The following is a 23019-nucleotide window of genomic DNA, read 5'->3' as shown; positions in this document are numbered from 1 at the left end:
GTAGGTTGAATGAGTCTAGTAGTACACATTGAAAACTTGGTATTAGCATTGATCAGGAAGCCTCTTTTAAAAATGCATCTTACAAAAGCAGGCAACTAACACTGCTAGTGGGACACTAGGAGGCAAGGTTTTGGAGAATGTTCTGCCAACAGACTGCTGCCTGTCTCCAATGCATTTTCAATGAGTCTAGTCAAATAGTATAGTCATTTTCTGATGTGGCTTGATTCCTCTGAGTACTTAGTAAGCATAAGATGTTCATTTCATTTGTGAACTTGAAGCAGAATTTGAACACTGAACCTCTAGGGTTTAACGGCCAGCTTTATTAGCTCATCCTGCTGCAATTGAAAGGCTTGTAAGGTAGTTCTTGCAGCTGCGGAAAGACCTTTCTATTTCCTCCTTCCAGCTTTGGAAAGTTTCCTTTCCATAGCTTTAAAATAAATGTTGCTGAGCTCAGGACAACCTTTTTAAACGTTAATATTGACCTCATGTTTCTGGCACTGGGAATGAAGGTCAGCCTGCTCTTGGGGTTTTGGCGGATAGCACAAGCAGGAGCGACTGCTTATACTGTGCTTTCACCTTTCCATTGTCAGGTCAGACAATCTGTCAAGGGTGTCCTGTCAAAGGAGAGCAAAAAAATGGGATGGGAACAAGAAATCTCATTTTGCATAAGAATGTGGCCTTTTGGTTCATTTTTATGGATTATTTCTTTCCCAAGCTCCACATCTTTTGTTGTCCTGTCTGCCTTATGCCAACATCCATGTGCATCTCTTTTCCCTTTTATTAATTAAATTCTTGGTTGCAAGGAACTGACTTTTTGTTCTCTGTACAAGTTCTTTGTAGTGAAGTCGTATCAGGAACTACAGATGCAACAGTGTTCACCACGTCTGCGTTTTGTTCCTATTGGCTTGAGCAAAAGTACAGTCACTTGGGCATATTAGCTTCTTTGATGTTAAGATTTCAAGTGAATTACTCAAATGCTACTGGAGATTTGTCTGCAAGGGAAAAAAGCATTGTGTTCTCAGAATTTGTGCCCGCATGGGGGCTTTACTGGCACAAATAGGACTGTGTTAACTGTGTATCTCTCTCAGAAAGCATTCTTCTGCAGAAAAGCCCTGAGGCTCTTAGGTGATTTCAGCTCTCTTGGATATTGAAGAATGCATATGTTGGTAATGTTCAGGTGTGAGAGCTCTGTAGCTCTTTACAAACAGTGTTGAATGGTAATGGGCCTAGGTAATTAAGGAAATGTGAGCTAAAGGACAGGCTGCGCCACTGTTTGCTTTGCTGTGGGTTATGTCTCTATGCATTGAAACTGTGATATTAGGTTTTCCTACACTTTTTCTAAACAAATTTTTACACCTTTTACACTTTTTCTAAACAACTGTTGATCTGCTGAAGCTGTAAGTATTCTGTCAGCATTAAAAGAATAGTTCATTATTCTTTAATTTTGGCTTTTGGTATTGACTCATTCTTGCTCTCTCTCTGGTTCTAAACAGTTGCTCTGGCCTATCATAGAAGATCACCAGATTTGTTGGGCACAATTTGCCCTTAGTGAACATGGTGACAGCCCATGTTGGCTGTCACCAACCACCTTTCTGTTTTCTGTGTGCCTTAGCATAGTTTCCAGGAGGACCTGCTCCATGATCTTGCCAGGCAACAATGTGAGACTGACTGGCCTCTGAGTCCCTGGATCTTCCTTTTTCCTGTTTGTTTTTTTTTTTGCGTGTGTGTGGGGGTTTTTTTTTGGTGTTTTGTTGTGTTTTTTTTGTTGTGTTTGGTTTTTTGTTTTTTTTTTTTAAGGGGGTTATTAGTTCTCCTTTTCCAGTCAGCAGGAACTTCACCAGACTGTCACGACTTCTCCAGCGGGTTTCTGTCTGCCGGGAAGGTGTGACAGCTGTAGTTTATCAAATAAACTAGGAAAATCCGCTTGCTCAAGTGAAAAAAGAGGAATTTTTTTTCATAATTGGAAAAGGTAGTGCTAACTTCAGGTGTTTGAAGAGCCAGCTTCCCTTATTATATTTTCAGAGAAGGAGGTCCCTTTGCTATAACACATCTTCCTGATTAATAAAGAGAAACAGTATGGACTAATCCAGACATTCTGATTAAGTAGGAGAACTGCTAATTAGAGATGAACAGCCTCTTTGTGAAAGGGAAGGGTTAGGTCCACATTTGTTATTTGGGATAATTGCTGTAAATCAGCTCTTTTAAGTACCTGAGAAAGCTTCTGCTGGCCTTATGTGAATAACCTAATATAACTGTCAGTCTTCTAGCACTTGGAAGATGCTGGAAGCAAAATCTTGCATACCAGTAGTTAATACTGAAATATAGTCAGAGTTTAGTTTGGGGCTTGTCCTGGGTTCAGCAGTAGCAGTCATTTTTCTCCTTCTTGGTAGCTGGTGCAGTGCAGTGTTTTGACTTTCGGCCTGGAAACAGAACTGATAGCGATGTTTTGGTTTGGCCAAGGACTTTGTGAGCCTCATGCTCTGCCAGGGAGGAGGGGAAGCCAGGAGGAAGCAGAGACAGGACACCTGACCCAAACTGACCAAAGAGGTATTCCATACCACAGCACGTCATGCCCAGGATGTAATGGAGAGTTAGCCGGAAGAGCTGGGAGTCTGCAGGGCTGGAGGAGGTATCGGTCGGTGCTTGGTCGGACTGAGGGGGGCAAGTTATCGGTCGGCTGGTGCTGAGGTGTTGTATTCTCTTCCCTTGTTATTTCCTTTATCATTATTATCACTGGTGGTAGCAGTAGTGATTTGTGTTATACCTTAGTTACTAAACTGTTCTTATCTCAACCCGTGGGAGTTGCATTCTTTTTGATTCTCCTCTCCGTCCCTCTGGGAGCAGGGGGAGGGCAAGAAAGGGGGGGAAGTGAGCGAACGAGTTACCTGACTGGGTTTAAACCACGACAGGGCTGTATTGGGAAGGAGCACTCATGTCCTAATCTGTTTATCATGATGAAAATAAACACAGGAAAAACTCTTATTTTCCCTTATTTCCTAGAATCTTGACAGCTGCCTTGTATGCTTTTCTCTCCCTCTTGCCCATTCTGTGATTGAAATGCAGCTGTGGAAACCGCAGTCTTTTGGTTGCAAAATTCTTTAACTTCATAGATGTCTTCTGTCTTGTGCCTGGTGTCTGACTACCACAGGGAGATGTGATCCAGAATTTCCAGAGGACTTCTTCCTCATTCCACCTCTTCTTGCTGCACTCCCAAAGGTATACTGTGCTCCCTTTGCTTATCAAGGAATTGTGGAGCTCGTGTTTTTTCTTTGTTAGTATGAGATGTGGCTTCTTAGAGGTTATTCTGATCCTTCTCTGAAGATGATAATTGTGTAATTGGAATCTCCCCCAGTGCATGCAGCCATATTAGCTCCTTAATCATAGTGGTGTCTTCCCTCCAGCCAGATGATTCACTGAAAATACCTATGGGTGTTTTGCACCAGATGAGAGGGAAAGTTTGGATAATAGATCAAATGTACAAGTAGTCTATGGTGGTTCCTGCAAGGTGGAGAATTACCCAGATTCCTGACTATGAAAATGAGATGCAGTGGGTTGAATGAGGAAATAGCATTTTACTTGCTGCATTGGGACCTGTGGTATACTACTTACTCCAAACACATCCTGTTGATTCTTTAATACTAAAACAATGGGCTAGGTGTTATTTACTCAGAAATAGTATTACATGGAACTATTTTTCACTGAGATACCTTTCCAAGACACCAGACAGGGTTGTGAAAACTGTCCAGCAATGGGTACCTGACAATCAAGGAAAATCTAGATGCTACCTCTTCTATTCTAGATGCTACCTCTACTCCATTTCATAAAAATTTCATGGGTGTTTTTTTGTCTTTCATTCATGTGTACATCTTGCTTGTTTTGAGTCTGTTTTCTGCTTGCTTCTGTTAGTGTTATGTTTGTGATTTTATTTGATCTATATGAAAAGATCACATTACTTGCTATTCATAGCAGCTTTCATCCTTATAAAAATGGAGAGTACTTCGTGTAGTGAGAAAGTGAAACAGCCTCATGGAAATGTCCTTGTTTATAATTTCATAGGATAAAATCTATTAGAAACATACTACAAGGAGGAAACCTGGAGGGAGTAAGTATTCTAGAAGGTCTGCCATCTCATCTTACAGTTCTGTTGTCAGTGGTTTTGCTAGACTAGTTAATGAAGCTGTCTTTGGACTTTGGTACCTGATTGATGACTGCTTTCCAGGACTCTGAAACACTGGCTAGTTAGAGGTGGTACCTTCTTTCTCAGCACTAGTGAGTCTCTGGATTGATTCTGATTTTATGCTGCAGAAGAACCACACCCTGGGTCTGCACTGAGAAGGTTTATGTGTAAACTTTGTTATCTTGTGTTCACCATGGTACCTACGCATGGAAAGTTACCAAGACCCAATGGTAACTCGAGCTCTATTTTGCTGCACTGATGTAACAACAGTGAGGTTGAGATGCCCCCTAGATTTGCAAGCCCTCATTTACAGTTGTTTGTAACTTTTTTCCATGATGTTTACCCTTTGACAGGTGATTGTGTTAGCTCAGAATTGAATTTTGTGTGGCTTCGTCATACATGGAACATAATAAATAATGCTTAAACTTCAAAGCATTATATAGCTGTCAGCCTCAGAGAGGGCTCATGGGACATAAAGTATTTCTGTTTGTGTAAAGGAAGACAGCAATGCAGAGACACTAACATGTTCAGGGTCTCTTAGTGAGTGGGAAATGTCTGCAATTAGAAGTCAACATCAGTAGGGCTGTAGGACAAATATTGTATTGCAGTTCAGTATTAAAAAAAAATTGAGTATGTATCTTGTTAGGTTGTAATAAATTTTTGATCATATTCTGTATTTATTTGAAGGTGTCACCACCAAAACTGTTTGACAGAATGGGTGGTAAAATGGCTGTCCCTTCCCAAGTCAGTGATTCCTTACTTGGAGCCAGTGGTATTTTATATCTCCAGCAGAGAATAGGTGCATTTAAACTATGAAACTATGCTTTGGAATGAAATGCCACAATCCAAAGGCTGTTCCTTCTTTCTAGTGGTGAGGATTTCTGACAGACTTTTTCTTGGCTCATCTTTTTTCCTATGGCTTCTTATGAACTGTTAAGAATTCTGTGCAAAGGGATGCTCTTTTATTTTTTCTGTTGTTAATACAAAGTAGAAGCTTGGACTATGATATCTATAAGCTAACATTCAGATTTACCACTTAACATTTCCAACTTTCTCTTCTCTTTCTTTAAAGCACATATGGTATAGACAGACCTCAGGGTCTGGGGTAGGACTTAGTTGCTCAACTGCTTTGAGGTCTTTGAATGAATCCTCTGTATAAGGACAGATTCTTCGCTTGGTACAGCGATAGCCAGACAGTTGTGCTGACCTTTGATACTGTTTATTGCCCATGCAGTCATGACTGTTACACTAATGTCACATTGAGTAAATATTTCTAAGACTTACTCAAAAGGAGTAACTCTTGAGTTGTCTACTCTGTCAATAGTAACTTTACAAAGCTTTGTGCTCCCACGTGTAACACTGGGTATGTACAAATTTTAGGTGTCTCACACAAGATCAGTCCTAAATTAGAGTAGGTAACTGACTTCTGTGTTGCAGCAGATTTCTCCGGAAGAAACTAATTTTGTCTTAGTCTGCTGTTTTGTGCTAATGGTCTTAGCAGCTGTGCAGTTTAATATTCTGTTTGTGGGGCTTTTTTAATGACGGTATAAATGTGTCAAATCTCTGAATTGTAGGGGGTTTTGTTCTGGTTCAGGCAAAGTAACTTTTGGAACTCAGTTACTGAGATAATGGAAGAAACAGTAGACAACTTTTCACTGTAACATGCAGACAGATATGATGTAATTTATGAGTTACGTGAGCGCTCTGGTATTTCCTTTCTTTGTCACAAGTGGTAGTTTTCCTTATTGCCTACTTACCTTTCAATTAAATCAAGGGCTGTCTGAATGCGGACACTCAAAACATTCTTTCAAAGAAACTTTTCCTGTTTCTGTTTTGTTGGTTGCATACTCCCACTGCACGCAACTCTCAGTTTTAAGGTGGTAAACCTGATGTGCCTTGCATGCTTTCCCCAGTGTGCAGTGTCAAGTAGGAGAGTATCTCGACAGCTTTTCCCAGCCCTTCAACATCACACTGTATGAAGCAGTGTTCACTTCCTCTCAGGCTGGAAAATAAAGAAAGACCTGAACTGGGATGCATAGTGCTGTTTATGTTGCAACTGACTCTGTTGAGGTACCCAGGGAGAATATATTCTTTCCTGTGTAGGTGGTGAGGCGCTGGCACATGTTGCCCAGAAAAGCTGTGGCTGCCCCATCCCTGGCAGTGTGCAAGGCCAGGTTGGATGGGGCTTGGAGCAACCTGGTCTAGTGGAAAGTGTCCCTGCATGTGCCAGGGGGTTGGAACTGGATGAGCTTTAAGGTCCCTTCCAACCCAAACAAGTCTGTGTTTCTATGATATAAAAAGAATTTCCATTATTTTTAGGCATTACCAAAGTTTGTTTCAACTCCTTAAATATTTTATTTTCTGTGGAAGGTGAGTAGCAGGAGTAGGGTTTAACTCAGTGTTGTTGATTTAAACATCTCACAACAAGTGTTGTTACTTCAATTTTCCTGTGGGGTGAAGAGCAGTTACTGCTAAGCCTTTATGCAAGATATTGTCATTGTTTTGAATATTGGCTAGCCTATTAAACTGCATGGCAATGTTAGTTATTTTTATAGACTCCATACAGAATAATGAATTTTTCTCCCACACCCATATTCTGCATCTTACCCTTCTCCCCACGCCACGCTTTGTGCCATATGTTGAGACTTTGCCGGTAACCCACTGTATTACAGCAACTGACAAAATCCCTTGCTTTTCTGGTAAATCATTTTATTTTGTCAAGAGTGCCGAGATAGCTGTGCTCAAACAGCTTGTAAAAGAGTTGCCTGCAGTCAGGGTACTTCTAACACGCTGTTTTCAAAAAGTGCTTACTATTTTCTTCTTCAGGGAAGAGCTAAAAGCTTTCCCATTTTTACAGTTTATCTGATCATTCTCTCCCCCCCCAGCCCCCGCCAAATATAGAGATTTCCAAAGTTGCCTGTAAATAGCTTAAGTCTATATAGCCTAAGTCTATACATGCAGATGCATGCACGTGCACATACATAAAACTGGGGGAAGAGTCTCACAATGGAGCATTGTTGAAGTCTAATTAGCAGGCAGACAAATGGGAAAGGAATAGCGTGGAGTTTTCTGGCATAGATTAGCAGAGGCAGTCACTGCAGTCTACATTCGTTTAGGTTGGGTGAATAAATTGGAGCATTTGTTACTGTATTATAGATGTCTTGTCACTTGTCAAATGTGAAGTGGGCCAAGGGAAGAATAGAAAAGGCTCTCGTCAAGCTGGTAGGATGGCCTGCTTCGCTGCTGTCAGCTTCGATTGTACTTAATTTTACAAATAGAGTACGGTTGCCATTTCCAGCACTGGAGCATGGATTTTTAATAATGAGAGCACAAACCAAATCAAAGCAAACACTATACTTAGCATGGATATTAAAAATATCTGATTATTGGATAGGGGAGGAAAGCATCACATATATGAGCAAAAAAAGGAGTCTCTTAACCTGCTTGTGTAGGATTTCTTGATTGCATAGAGTGAATATAGTCTTCAGGAAGTGAGAATAACTGCCTTGAATGGTATTACTTTGTTTTCTGTTCTCTTTGCATTTTAAGTTCAGATATTGTTCTGCGTGTTAACCAGAACAGTTCATCAGCTTTTCATCAGAACTGAAAAGTTCTGTGGAAGGTCTGCAGAAAGGTTTTGTTGAATAAAAAAAAGGTGACAGAAAAAGAAGCAGTTCAAAGTTTGAAACAGTTGGAAAAATAAGACAGTTTTAATTTCAATCTTTTAAAATGCTGTCTGAATGGAGACTTTAGAGGGACCTAATTTTTTTCTGATTTTGTGATCTATGGCTTGCATAGGGGACTTTACAGAAACTTCTGCGGCAGTGTTTGGTTGCTGCAATTGTGATGTTGGAATAGCTTGCACTCCCCTCTCCCCTGGAAAAAAGGCTTTTGTTCATTGTATGGTGTTTATATATGACCATGTTGTAGCAGTTAACAGTTCTGCTGGGAATCTCTTAATCATGTGGTTACAAAAGTGAGTGTGGTGAGAGAGGTTTTGAAGATGAAGTTTATTAAATAAAATGCTGTAGCACTTTAGCACTAGGTAAATAGCTAGCTGCCATGTATTAGGCAGGTTCTAGGGTATCTAGGATAACAGTAGGCAAGTCACGGCATAACACTTTTGTAGCCTTGAAAACATTCCTACCAACGTTAATAATCAAAATACCTCCATGATACAGATAAAACTAATGAGCCAGACAAGCGTGTTTGTCCAGGTTTTTAGAGAGAACCAGTGTCAAGTTCTCATCTCTTAGGGATGTGCTCAGAGCCTCCTGCCAACTCTTTTCTTTCTCTAGCAGAAATTTATTAACAAAATACGATTATAACCAAGTCTCTGATCTTGAACTGCTTTATAATAAAAGCCAGGATTTTTACACCTATCCAAAATTACCCCCAATAATGCTCTTTTGCCAACTTTCAAGGGCGTGAGGGGTGAAATATAGTGAAATATGCTGTGATAACATTTTCTCTGTTCATGTGTTTTTCAGTGTCCAAGGATGTAGATGCACATCTGTCAGGAATGTTGTGTAATAATTTGACTTAGTTTTAAGCATCTCTATAGTAGAGATTGCCAAGCAGCCAGAACTTTAAATTGGCCAAGTAGCTCATTCCCCTTATTATTTCTTTTTCCCATAAGTCTCAGTTAAAGGTATGTTAGAAATTAGAAGAATTACCCAAGAATCATCCAGTTTAGCTACTGTCCTGGTTATCACCTGAAGGTTTTTTTTCTGGTCTGCTATGTCAGCAGAGAAAAGATGTCTTCTCCCAGTTTGTTTTTCAGCTGTGCATATTCACGGGACAGACCTGAGTTTAGGAATATTTATACAGTAGTATTTGCCTACAGGAATAGCCAGAGCAGCTGAAAATGTCAGAAACTGCAATCAGTTGTGTGAAGAGGCAAAACGTATACATTTGATTCTTATCTGTCAGTTCCCATGCAATGTTGCTTGTAATGTTGGTTGTCTTTAGAAATACATGTAATATTTGTAATTGCTGTGTTATCAGTTCCTAGGCATGTATTTAATTCTCCTCTGCTTCACACTACTCGTACTTAATTATTAGGGCTGTGATTGCAGACACATTAATATAGTGGAAATTCAGAAGTTAAGGTGGATATGAAACTCACAGTGCTGTGGGTGGCTGAACAGCTGCAGTGTTGCTCACTTTTTAAGACAGTTGAGCTAAAACAATTTAAAATTAATTTATAATTTAAAACTCAGAAGAGTTTGTGTGGCATTTGGATGACCAGGTGCATCCACTTTTCCACATTGAGTTTTGAGGCCTGAATTTTTACTTAACTTGCACAAAACAGGAGGTTTTATTTTGCCTCCCACAAGTGAAATATTTCAGAAATATACAAGCAAGATATAAGACTCTGCTACATGATTTTTGCTTCTGCTATACTTGCTATGCTGTTGTAGTGTGCTCTCTAACCTCTGCAGTTGCAGATCAGTGTCCTGATTTGAAGGTGCTTCTCTAACAGTAATTCCCCCCTCCGTCCCCTTCTGTCCCCCTTGCTTTGGCTATCAAGGTGTAATTTTAATTTGCATTAGAAAATCAAATGTTTTCTGTGTGTTTAAATGTATTAAGAAGTAGGATCTTTTGGAAATTTCTCTGTAAAAAGACTCTTTGGTCGTGGACAATCTCTACTGTTGGAGATAATATGGAGATAATATTAATCCTTATTTAATAAGGCCTATGTTCCTTTTCACTTCTGCTGTGGTCAAGCTAACATTCTCTGGACAAAACAGTGTCTGGTGGCACTGTAAATTCTTTGGAGACGGTAATGTCAGAAAAAAGAATGTGTGTGTAATACTTAGTACCATGGGACTTGATACCATTTAAATACTTCTAACAAAATGTCCACCCAAATAGTTAATGAAACAAAAGAGATCCGAAAGGCTTTCTATTTGAACGGGCTCCATAGAAATACCACATATTTAACATAGCATAGATCAGTTTTGAATACAACCCTTTTACTATTTTGAAGATCCTCCCTTTCTGCTTGAAGTTGATGCTTTTCATGTTGTCCTGATTTTGACCTGTTTTCTAACCAGAAATAATCAATGTAGCCCTGAGACCACTGTTCCTGGGGTAATCCTTGATGAAGAGAATGAGAAAACCATCACAGACTATGGACTGCTTTTGTTCCCAGGTAGCTTTTTAAAATAGCTGTCTGGGAACTCTCTCACATTTGATGTACTCTGCAGTAGTTCCAGTGAGGTAGTTGACAGTCTCACCTTTCCTTCATGCTGTTTGCCATTCTACCTAGTTAATCTTTAAAAGATTATTTGTTGGAATATATATCTAGCAAAGCAGCATGGTAGAAGAGGAGGTATAAGCTATACATTAGATTTCTGTACCCCATGGTTGATTTTAAGAAAACATTTGCTTGCTTGATTATATATATTTTTTTTTTCACTCTTCAGGAAGTAAAACAACATTTTTAGGCATAAAATTTCCAACATAAAGACATGGACCTGTTGGAGTGAGTCCAGAGGAAGCCACAAAGGTGCTCAGACAGCTGGAGCAGCTCTGCTCTGGAGACAGGCTGAGAGAGCTGGGCTCGTTCAGCCTGGAGAAGAGAAGGGTCCGGGAAAACCTTAGAGCAGCTTCCAGTGTCTAAAGGGGCCAACAAGAAATGTGGAGAGGGGCTTTTGAGAAGGGCCTGTAGGGACAGGACAAGGGGGAATGGCTTTAACCTGACAGAGGGGAGACTGAGATGAGATCAGGCAGAAGTTCTTCCCTGTGAAGGTGTTGAAGCACTGGCACAGGTTGCCCAGAGAAGCTGTGGCTGCCCCATCCCTGGCAGTGTTCAAGGCCAGGTTCTGTAATTCTTTGATAATGTAAAATATCAAATACTGGTTTAGGTATCCCGTTATTTTTATTTAGTAAAGGTGCTAAAATCCAGTAGATTTATAAATTTTGAAAATGAATGCTTTTTGCAGTGCCTTCTAAGGATTGCTGATGTAGTGTTCCCTTAACAGAAAAGAATCTTGAAAAGATTAAGAACTGTTGCTGTGCTTACCTAAGGGGTCAATGGAGGAATGCAGCTGTCTAAGTTGTCTGGTCGCCTGGGACTGTCACCTTCTCAGCTTGGACAACAGTTTTGCTGTGTCCCGAGAAGCAAGCAGAAGTTTCAAGCACATGAAACACTCTTCCTGAAAACTGTTTTTTTGTTTTTTATTTTGCAACATCTGAAGTCAGAAAATCTGCATAAGTTTGGTGATAGACATCTCCTTTGCTTTGCTGTCAAGAATGGGCTCTCCCTCCTCCCTTTTCTCCACATGGTTTTTGAGCTCTGAGTTAATGTTTCTTTCCTTCTTCCCAAGCCTTTCCTCAAAGTTTGTTAGTGCAGATGATGCTGTAGTTATCAAACCTCGTCAGCTAACACTGACTGGGAGAAGCATTCTTGATGAATGATGTTGTCCTTCCCTGAGTCCGCAACAAGTGTTTGTGAGCTCTGCAGCAAACTGGTCTGGTTGTTAACTTTGGCTGATGGCTTTATTTCTGTTGAGTTCATTTTTGTTTGGATCAGCTCTTTAATGTGGTTTGCAACACCCAACCATGCTGTGCTTGCATGTGAGAAGACGTGATACAGAAGTGAGAACAAGTAGCCCATGGCAAGGTGAAGTGCAGCACCCCTTCGTTCAGGAGCTGCTGTGACTTGAGGTAGTTCAAAGTGCACATTAAAGTGTGTCCTTGGGGCTGTGTAGCAAACTTGTTTGGGGGATATTATAACGCTGCTTTCCTAGATCCTTTCCTTGCAGCCCAAGCACTATTTCTTTTCAGAGCTTCCGAAATAAGTATTTGGAAACTAAGCTCTGATTTCCAAATACGCAAGCGAATGGCACAGTACAGTTCCCAAAAGGAATGTGAATTTGGTTTTGATGTGCAATAGGTTCGAATTCTAAGTCTCCAGACCTCCATATGCATGTCTAGATGTGAATTATTCCTAGAAGAAAATTCTTGTGAGGATTTGAATTTCTGTTATTATTGGTGGGCTCAAAAGGTATGTCCCACATTGGCCATTTTTATTCTATTTGAGCTGTAGGAGTTACCACCTCCTGCTGGTGTTTGCTGATCTGGATGAAATGCTACGAGTGACTTTTATTCTGGTTTCTTGTTTTGGAGTGTGGCTAAATGGTAAAAACTCCTTGTCAGTTTTCAATCTGCACAGCATCAATTTAATCACAGGCTAGGAAAGACACATACTCATACTGCTCTTTCTGTGCTGAAGCATGCAGGGGTGAATCTGAAAAAAATGCATTATGCAACTAAATGTTTTACTGAGTGTCCTGTTTTGTACCGATAAAAGAAGTTGCAAGAAAGATGACACTGAAGATGTCATTTGTCTTTCAAATATGCTTGTTGTTGTTTGGCACCCTTTCCACTAGCAGTGAAACTTTGCAGTGGGGAGGAATAGAGGTGAGAAAAGAACAGCAATCCTACTGCCTTAGAATTAGCTTTGCATTAACTTTGGCCAGATGAGAAATACTTGCTGTGGTTGTAACTTGCTTTCTTGCTGGGATGTGTGGAGTAAATCATTAATGTAATTTGTTTACAAAATACTCAAGTGTTCGGTTAGCCTATGTCATTTATTCTGTGGGGCTCATGTGCGAAAAGTACATCTAATGCACTGATACAGCTAGTGGGAAGTTTGGCTGGGCTGAGGAATGCTATATAACATGATGAAATATTTGGTACTACACCTACCAAATTTATTGGTTTTTTTATGATTCTAGTTAGAGATTGCTGTGTTCCATATTAGTTTAGGAGGCTTGGGAAAAGATGCTGTATTTATGAAATAAGAGTGCGAGCACAAGTAGCTGGTTGAGAAGAACTGATTAGGAATAACTCAACTCAAACAAGTCTACATTTTGATGAAAGTTTCATGTCCTTGTTTCAAGGAAATCTCTTCTTATAGTGACAGTGGCTGTTCGCAGCCTGCTGTGGTGTGTTGAAGCATTCACCACAGTAAGAAAGGAAATGATACCCAGAATGGTTTTCTCCCCAGGTGCTGAAGAAGTCTTGCTGCTTGCTAGAAGGACTGACTTGAGGCGGATTTCCCTGGACATGCCAGATTTCACTGACATCATTCTGCAGATAGACAATATCAGACACGCAATTGCGATAGACTATGATCCTGTGGAGGGCTACATCTACTGGACTGATGATGATGTCCGGGCAATTCGTCGGGCCTACCTTGATGGATCTGGAGCACAGACTCTGGTAACCACAGAAATCAATCATCCGGATGGTATTGCTGTGGATTGGGTGGCGAGGAACCTGTACTGGACTGATACTGGAACAGACCGCATTGAAGTGACCCGGTTGAATGGAACATCAAGAAAGATCCTTATCTCAGAAAACCTAGATGAACCTCGAGCAATAGTGCTCAATCCTGTAATGGGGTAAGTTTTGTGTTTATTGGTAGCCCTGTGATTGGTGCATTTTGGGGGATGACGTGTGTATAATTTGTCAGATGTTCTGGAAATAACTAGATTTCCCTTGCTTTATCCCTTTAATACTGTGTATATAAAAAGTGATTTCTAAATAATAGTGTTCTTCAGTGAACCTATACATTGTGTGGTTGGTTATATTTTCCTTTCTCTGTGTCTTCAATGTTATCATAACTATGAAAGAATTGGTCCACTTTTAAAAACATTTTCAATAGTTTAATCTATTTAATGTTCAAACTTTAGATTGTCATCAGTGATTGTAGTTCAAGTCAACTTGTTTCCTGCAGTTGGCAAAAGTTAGTAAGTTTTTTCAAAAGCAGGACAGATCTTGACACTTGTTTGACTTGCATATTACATGCATAGGCTGTTTTCCCTCTTCTATTTTTACAGCTACATGTATTGGACGGACTGGGGTGAAAGTCCAAAGATAGAATGTGCTTATTTGGATGGCTCAGAAAGGCGAGTTCTGGTGAACACATCCCTGGGTTGGCCTAATGGCTTGGCACTGGATCTGGAAAAAGACAAGCTTTACTGGGGAGATGCAAAAACAGATAAAATTGAGGTAAGTAATAGAGCCATACTTGGGTGCATTCTTAGAAAACAAGGCCGTTCTCATGTGTTGCCTTATGTCTTGGATACATTTATGAATTCTTTGAGGAGTGTGTTGTTTCATTAATATTAACATGGTATTTAGCATAACAAGACATATTTGAGAAGAAAGGAAACACATTCATGTGGTTCAGATAACTTTTGCTAGAAATATTGTTTGTTATGTCTACATTGCTACAAGTGTATTTTAATTGCTTGAAATCTCGGGTTTTACCTGAGGCTTTTGCAACAAATTGGGACATTCAGGTACAACCTCTTCAAAAGATGTTTTGACTTGTCTGTGGTGCTTGGAACTAGTATCTAAAATTGCTGCATGTGAAAGACTTGATACAGCGTTCACGTACAGGAGAAGGTGGGTGTGTGAGCTCTAGAGAGCCACATTTCAGGACATAATGATTGTATGGTGTCCAGATAAATGGACAAGAAGTAATTTTTAATGTGCCATCTGCTCTGAAAACAATGTAGACATTGTACCTCTGAATTTGAGGAGAGGAAATCCTCTTCACAATGTTTATAAACACTTATGGTAGTATTATTTCTGAATTGTTGAAAGAATGTCTGATAGAACAGTGTGATGCCCTTATGCCCCCCTTTCTTTGGGAAGAATTTTCTTAAAAATGAAAAAAATTTGCTCTGTCTACCTATTGCTCAGACACTAGACAAATTAGGACAAATTATCTGCTCATTTGTTATGACGTGCTCCCAGGAGTTAGTGAAGTGTCTCTGGAAATTCACTGCTTTAAATGTAAAATACAGTCAAAGCCTGTACCAACCTGTACTGGTCTAGTCATGGATATTGACACTTGCACCACGGAAGCCCAGGATGTTTCAAGAGACTTTCTCCTAAAGGAGATGCCATTTTCCTGGTCGTTTTTGCATTACTATCCATGCTTGAATCTCAATCTAAAAGAGTAATTGTGCTGCCACAGAAGTGAAACGAGTCTTAGATATTGCTGCAGAAAACTGAGTCCCAAAGTAGTTTCATGTAGAGCAGAAGGTGATAAATAACTGAAAGGGTTAAAATGGAGGTTTTTAGGGCAAGGGGTTTTGGGGCTTGTAAATTTGTGTTCATTAGATTATGAGGTTACAGTGAATTATTAACAACCATATTCAACTGAGGAAATTCAGCATATTGGTAGAGCTTGATAATATTGTGATGTAGGAGGGCACATGCGTTTTGTGTAATCTAAGACTACTGTGGAACAGCCATTTTATACGTTTGTTGTGGATGTATTCATGGTGTTGTTGAAGACCTGTATATAGTAGTGGGCTTACTTGCATGAGTGTGTCCATTTAATTTGAGACAGATGAGGCTATGGATAGAGAATATGAATACAGCCAGATGTTTTGAAGAAGTCTCAAACAGTTACTTAGGACCTTGCTGTGTTCCCCACCACTCTCAATGATTAGTTTCTAATTAAAATAGTTGTTTTAAAAGTGCATCTGGTTCCTGGCCACTTGTGCTTATATTTCTAAGAAAGAAAAACTGGGTTTTGAACCTCAATCTGAAGTTGTTATAGTAAGTTATAGGGAAGCTGCAAGATGAAAAAAAGTGCACTAAGAAAATATTTAAAATAGAGGCAAATTGATCTGATGGATTGTATTTCACTTTTATTGCCCATCTTGCTATATTTGTAACCTGACAGTGCTTTCCTGCAAGATTTCTGTGTTTGAGAGGTTTTGTTGATACCCTAGATTGTCCCAGTAACCTACTCTGCTGCCCAGTACACATGAAACCTTACTGCATGGTGTATGAAGGCTTTTACTCACTGTTGAAGTTGTTCAGCATAAACTCATTCTCTCACGCATCTGTTCTGTTGCCAAGAGCATGCCATTACAGTGGCTTGCCAGCGCAGCTGGTGTCTCTGATTTGTTCTCTAAGTGTATGTATGCCTGTTGCATCCACAGTTCATTGGAAACCAAAACCAGCTGACTGCAAATTGAAGATACACATTTATTTGCTTTTTATACTCTAGTGGATCTAGCTTTAAATTAGGATTTTTCTTTTTTCCTGGTAAGCATCTAAAACTGACTTGAAGCATATTACTGGATATACTTAATCTGTGTTAACGCCTTTGTAAAATTAGCGTAAGTGATGTAGTAGATAGTAAGCTGTAACGCTATTTTGTAACTCATTAGGAAAAAAAAATGTTGATCAAGTCTCTGGTGGTTTATTCTGTTGCTACACTGCAAGGGGAGGGCTCTTTAGTCATCTAAAGTGATACTCAGATTTATATTGAGCAGTCCTGAAGGAGGAAGACTTCAACCAAATGCTTGAAGTGCCACCTTCTGAACCCCACATGGTTCAGAATGTGGTACTTCACAGCTGCACTCTCCTGCACAAGGCAAAGAAGCAACATGTGGATTCCTGCATGTTGCCTTATACATGCTGAAGATGGGAGGCCAAAAAGCTGTAGAGAGGGACAGTGGATGGGCTAGTATATTGCTCTGCATTGGTGTAGTTAAGGTGCATTATCTACTTGCATCGACTTATTTTCAGAGTAATTAGTTTCTCTTGGACTTTTGCAGTGGTGTCACTTGACAGTTTTCTCATCTAAAAACTCCAGTCCCAGATTTCCTGAAGCAACTAGAAATTTTTACTGTGAAAATTTTACTGTGAGGTTGGTGAAGCCCTGGCACAGGTTGCCCAGAGAAGCTGTGGCTGCCCCATCCCTGGCAGTGTTCAAGGCCAGGTTGGACAGGGCTTGGAGCAACCTGGTCCAGTGGAAGGTGTCCCTGCCTGTGGCAGGGGGTTGGAACTGAATGAGCTTTTAGGTCCCTTCCAACCCAAACCAGTCTGTGATTTTTATGAGTCTATTTTCCAGAGACCAAATTGCTGCAGAAGGTGTAAGCTAAAGGAGAAAATTCCCATTTCCACTGTTTTCTGCTATCCGTCTACTTTCACTTGCCTCAGGATGTCCCAGCTCACTGTGTAGAAATTGCAAAATAGAATAAGCTGAAACCATTATCTCTGCTGTTGTGCAGAGCATGGTCATACTTGAAGCCTGTCGGGGAAGAATTTGTATTGAGACTGATGGCTGATAATGTGAACAGTGAACTATGTAGCCTTTTACTGTAGCTTTCTGACAAACTTCTTGTAGCTGAGAATTACCTTCATCACAAAGCATTACTTCAGCTGCTTTCCATATATAAAAAACAAGAGTGAGCATAGCTTGTGCATGTTTGTTTGTATATCTCCGCTGTGATTTCTAGTATTTTAGATCTACAGGTAGTCTTACTCTCTCAGGGAAGGCTTGTTCATATATGAAGTTCTCAAACAGTGTCTGTTGTACAGCTTGGAAATTTGATGAGCTGGAGACGTGTCCTGTTTTTGCTGGACCTCGGGTTTGAAATGTACTGTAAATGCCTCTGGTTTAGGGTTTTTTTGTTTGTTTTGGGGATAGGTTTGTTTCGTTTCAGTAACACATTTTGACATTACTTTTGGGTGTGCTCCTTTCACAAAGGAACACTGCAGAGCTGTTGAGGGTGCCAAGCACTATCCTGTACCAGGAGACTATGTTTTATTTGTGAGGGTGAAACTTCATAGGGTAAAGACAGCAGTTTTGCTTCCCTGGCAAAAACGCCTTTCCTAACCTTTCCATCCGCAGCATTCAGCTGCAACACAAAGGGCCCAGTCACTTTGCAAGCAGTTTGCATCCTGAAGAAACCATTTGGCAAGGCTTGTCAAAATTTTGCATGATAGGAGCCTATGGGGCTTTCACTGCAAATTTGGCACCCTGTGGTAACATTGTTCCCAGGTTTGTTTTTTATTATTATTTTAATTTGTTTGGCAAAACGTACAGCAAGGAGAAACACATGAAAAATTTTGAGTCTTGTCTGTCAAAATCATGTAGTCTGCCCATACAGCTTCAGCCACAGCTAAGGGGCATGGATTAATCCAATTGAAACTCTGGATTTTACTGACAGAGAAAAGGTACTTTCCAGGAACAAACAGAGGATTAATAAGGATTACAGGGTTCCAGCAGAGAGAGAAGCAAAGACCCAATGGCACCCACGTGTAGAGTTCCCTAATTCTCCTTAAAAACAATTTTGTGGTTAGCCAGGTTTTCCATGTATTATTTCTTCAGCATTTGCTTAAAATGCCTAAGGTGTAATTACATAATGAGCAATTACTGAATTCTCAGGTGCCTGTTATTATGTATGCATTTTACTTTGTGCAGTTTTCTTGGAATCAATGTTACACAGACTATCCTTTCTGATAGCTTCCCCATGTCCTCCCCCCTTTCCCCTTTATTGACAAATGTCCTTCATTTGAGGGACAGAAGACCTGCAATTATGTACAATAATTCTTTACAAGTTTGTAGGGTATTTAAAGTATAAGTCAGCACCAGATTACAACCCTTGATGTCACTGAAAAAAAATTCCAAGATGTAGTTATGTGGGATGTCCTTGTAATTTAAGGCAACAGCCTTTAGAATTAGTTTGTCATTGATTGCATTCTGCAAAAATAATGTAAAAGGATATTTGGAACAATGTGCTACTTAAATAGGCTTTGCAGAAGTCAGTTGTAGTGGGAAGAAAAATTAACTAAAGTAATTTAAGGCTGCTTTTTCTGAACAAGCCTGAGTATACTTTACATATTACACTTTGTTTTCCAGTCAATTGACCTAAAAAATGTAGTATTTAATTTATACATGAGACATTTTCTCATAACTAATACATTTTTGTGTGCGTGTTTCAGTGGATTGACATTTTTCACCAAAGGATTAAAAAGACAGTGTAGTGTGTTAAACTACTTGGGAGGTACTCTGCACTGATTTATCGAAACAGGCGAATCTCATAGAGAGAATAACTAATTTAAAATTATCGCTACATGCTGATTAGATACAAAAAAATCAAAGCATCATTTTCTATAAATACAAGTGTATTTCAGAAGACCTAGTTTATATTTATATTAATGCAAATAATCCCCACACTGAATATTTATATTAATACATAAGAACAGAAAAGTGAAATGGATGTATATATAAGAAATACAGACTCTCCTTGATCTAAAGAACAGATATCAGTAGTAGACACCTGCAGTAGTAAAATCACTTAAACTGATGATAGTAAGGGAGCTTTAATTTCAGTGATTCTTTTGAAACTTCTTGGTGACATTTGGTTCAATTTGGAATTGTGGCAGAGAAATATCAGCTAATGTAATTGTTAGAAGTAAGTTATTAACTGAAGCTTATACTACCATCCCTACATGAAGCATTTATACACTATATCCTATACTTTTTGCTTCTAATACATCTGCAAATTATATCCTTTCTAGATGCAAGTGCTACATGTCTAAAGTGGTATGTATCATGTTATAATGACATAAATATATGTTAATGTTGAACTGGGGTTGTTCTAGAGAAAAGGAGGCTGAGGGGCAACCTTATGGCTCTCAACAACTACCTAACGGGGATTGTAGTACGGTAGGGGTTGGTCTTTTCTCTCAAGTAGTAAGTGACAGAACAAGAGGAAATGGCCTCAAGGTGTGTCAGGGGAGGTTTAGATTGGATAGTAGGAACAATTTCTTCACCAAAAGGGTTGTCAAGGCTTGGAACAGGCTGTCTGGGGCAGTGGTAAATTCACCATCCCTGGAGGTATTTAAAAGACATGTAGACGTTGCGCTTAGGGATGCGGTTTATTGGTGGATTTGGTAGTGCTTTTTTAATGGTTGGACTCAATGGTATCTTTTCCAATCTAAATGATTCTGTAATTCTATGGATAACACATATCAGAATTGGGCTAGCAAACCACGTATGCATCCTTGCTGTTCATATAGCTCTGTTCAGCAGCATATTCTGCAACCAGGATTGCTCCTTTGAACACAGCCATTAGTTTTTCTTTTTGCAATGTACTGTTTTCTTGCCTGTGATTAAACTGTGTTATTGCGGGAGTGACATGTGTACATGTTTGTGGACATTTGGTATGTTATTTTGTTGGAGGTTGTGTATGTGGTTTGTGAGCATTATATACCACTATGTTTTTATTAGTTTTAAATAGCTGTTAGGCTTCTGGATTGCTATGTGTTTTGCTTGAACCAGCAAGCACAAATGTTATAGTAGGTGTATGGGGTTTTTTGTTTTGCTTGAAGGGAGTTGCTCAGCAAGCATGAACATGAGAGCTATATCCATAGCAGTGTCCAAAGACCTGGCATATCATTACCTATCATAGACTCAAAGAATGGTTTGAGTTGGAAGAGACCTTAAAGATCATCTAGTTCCAAGCTGAGGAGCAATAAGCTGGACTAGTAGGCTTGGGAACAAATTTTTACCAGCAGCCAGATAGTCATTGTGTAATGGGCAGGAGGAGTCATTTGGAGGAAAGATTTTCTTAAAATGTTGTTGCAGGGTTTTGGCATTTCTTGGACTTTGTTAAGACTGATGACAGATTTGTTATGATTGCTTTCCCCAGAGGGACATTGCTGGGATGGAGCACAGGCTTTCTGGGAGGGAAGATTGCTGTATCTATCTTTGGCTTCACTGCTTTAATGATGACTATTACAAACGTCTGTGGAGAGCATAAAGAATAAAACAGGTTCTCACTAATTCTACAAAATTTTCTAAAGCCTGACAGAGCCTTTTAGGTGAAAAGGGGGTGTGCACCATTAGGAAGAAGAAGGAAATCTGGCAGCTAGGGGAATAGGGTCTTTTATTCTCTCCCCTTCAGGAATCCCTACTGTCTCATCTGCCTCTTGGCTGTGTTTTGCTTGCACCATCAAGACACATCACCGGATTTGGAGTCAAGAATATGCACCTCAGTTCAGACTGGCAGGGATGTCAGCTTCCTCTGCTGAAAGAATTCAGAGTTTTCTGCTCAGGCATGTTGGGATGATCTTTCTTAACTAGTTTGCTACCATAGTAATGATGGAATGACTCCTATTGGAGGCCATCTCTAAGCATGTAGAAAGCAAGAAGTGATTAGGAGTAGTCAGCATAGATTCACCCAAAGGGAAATCAGCCTGATTTCCTTCTATGATGGGACAACTGACTGAGTAGGTAAGGGCAGAGCATGGTACACATGGATGTTGCCTACCTGGACTTCAGCAAGGGAGAACTTCTTTACTGTGAGGGTGACTTATCATTGAAGTAGGTTGCCCGGAGAGGTTGTCTCTTCCCTGAAGATATTCAAGAGCTGCCTGGACCCAATCCTGAGTAATGTGCTCTAGGTGACCATGTTGAACTAGATGACCTCTGATGGTCCCCTCCAGCCTCAACCATTCTGTGATTCTATAATTCTATTGCAGTTGGTCCAGCCTTGTACACACCAGTCTGTAGTGTGTAGTGGGGAACAGACTGCTGAGATGACATGATGTGTAATGTTCAGCAGGCCAGACCACTGAGCGATTTCAGACTTAAACTCTTCTGGCTGTGGTACGTGTTTCTAAACCCTGAACTCTGGTTCAGCATTTCCCAGTGTGAGACTACCTCTTTCTGGAACACAGAAGTATAACCAGCTGCTAACACACAGTGTCTGTAAACTGTTCAGGAGCATAGAGCCTTCTAGTCTTCATAGAGCCTCCGTCTTCTAGTTACAAGATCAAATTGTCTGGATTATGCTTACCACTTAATCAGGAATTTCAATATGTTGTTTTTTACCTTGCACCACATGAGCTTTGTTAACTTTTAAGAGGACTGTTACCAAGTGTGTGAGCTGCTGGAGAAAATGAGTTGCTTTAGCTGATCAGAACGTGTCACACTTTTCTGCTCTGAACTATGTAGTAAGGAAGTGTTCACAGAGCAGAGGCTCCTTGGCCAAATGGAAGAAGATAAACGTATCAAGTTGAAGTCCCTCCTGTCCATTTTCAATGTTTTGAGTTAGCTAGCAGGTGAACTTCTATCTGAGCCCTGAGCAAGAGGAAGTTGTGACAGTGTTGAACAGGAAAGTGTTCGGTGTAAGGGACACGTGCAAACTTTGGCCACTTCTATCCTGTGTTCAGTAGTGCTCTTGGAGATACATGTTATTTTCCATTCTTCAGCAGTCTTGGCTCTGGTTCTTTTCTCCATCATCTAGGCCATGCATATGGAAAAGGCAGCTGAACATCTGAAGTGAAGACTGCTATCTGGGGTACTGTTGAGCATAAATGGATTTTCCACAATAAAGGCAAATCTTTTCAGTAGTAAAGGGAATTTTTTCTTAAAGTTTGTGCAGAGATACTGGATAAACCTCCCCTCCTCCCCCTTTTCCCAATATCCAGGAACTCAAAAACATCAAAAAGTTTAATACTCTGTGTTCCAAGTGCAAGGTTCATATTCACTGACATTGCCTTCAGCATCATAAATAACCAGAAATATTCATCTGTGAAGAAGCAGAGCAAGACCAGCCTTGCAGCAAAACGCCATTGTGTGGAAGCAGTCACAGCATGGGCTTCTTGTCCCAAGCAGGCGATACAGGAGATGATGCGGCCTGTGTTAGTCATGCCACTTAACACACTAGCAGAAAACTCTCAAATAATGATTTGATTGAATGACCCTCCATAGGATACTCTTGATCAGGGATTCTCCCAAACTTTTATATGCCCAGCTTGATAATGTATCCATTAGCTTCAGAGTGAAAAATCCACAAATACTGGCAGCTGCTTGTTTAAATACTCCTTTGAGTCTTTCCACGGTGGAAGCTGTACCAGTATGAACTTATTTTCATCTACAACCATTTATGATTTGGTGGCTGGATAGTCATAAAGCTTCTAAATCTTGTTGATTTTCCAGGGACTATGTTGTTTTGTACTACTTTTTTTAAAGGGATGACTTAAAAAACAAGCAACTGACA

At 40.0% G+C, this 23019-nt stretch overlaps 1 protein-coding gene across 3 annotated transcripts in view; it reads left to right on the top strand.

The window, feature by feature from the left end:
• The window catches only part of LRP5 (LDL receptor related protein 5), a 134194-nt gene that overhangs the window by 45432 nt on the left and 65743 nt on the right, over nucleotides 1-23019 (top strand). For all 3 annotated transcript variants that reach the window (XM_062620214.1, XM_062620211.1, XM_062620215.1), the window contains exons 6-7: nucleotides 13197-13593; nucleotides 14032-14203. In XM_062620214.1, coding sequence (XP_062476198.1) covers nucleotides 13197-13593; nucleotides 14032-14203 — 569 coding nt within the window. The remainder of the gene's footprint in view (nucleotides 1-13196; nucleotides 13594-14031; nucleotides 14204-23019) is intronic.

The sequence above is a fragment of the Pezoporus occidentalis genome, unplaced genomic scaffold (genome assembly GCF_034315485.1).
Source record: "Pezoporus occidentalis ecotype Australia unplaced genomic scaffold, CSIRO_AGI_Poc_V1 ctg22, whole genome shotgun sequence".
Classification (NCBI taxonomy): Eukaryota; Metazoa; Chordata; class Aves; order Psittaciformes; family Psittacidae; genus Pezoporus; species Pezoporus occidentalis.
Note: the sequence above shows the minus strand (reverse complement) of the source record. Positions and strands in the feature narration are given on the sequence as shown.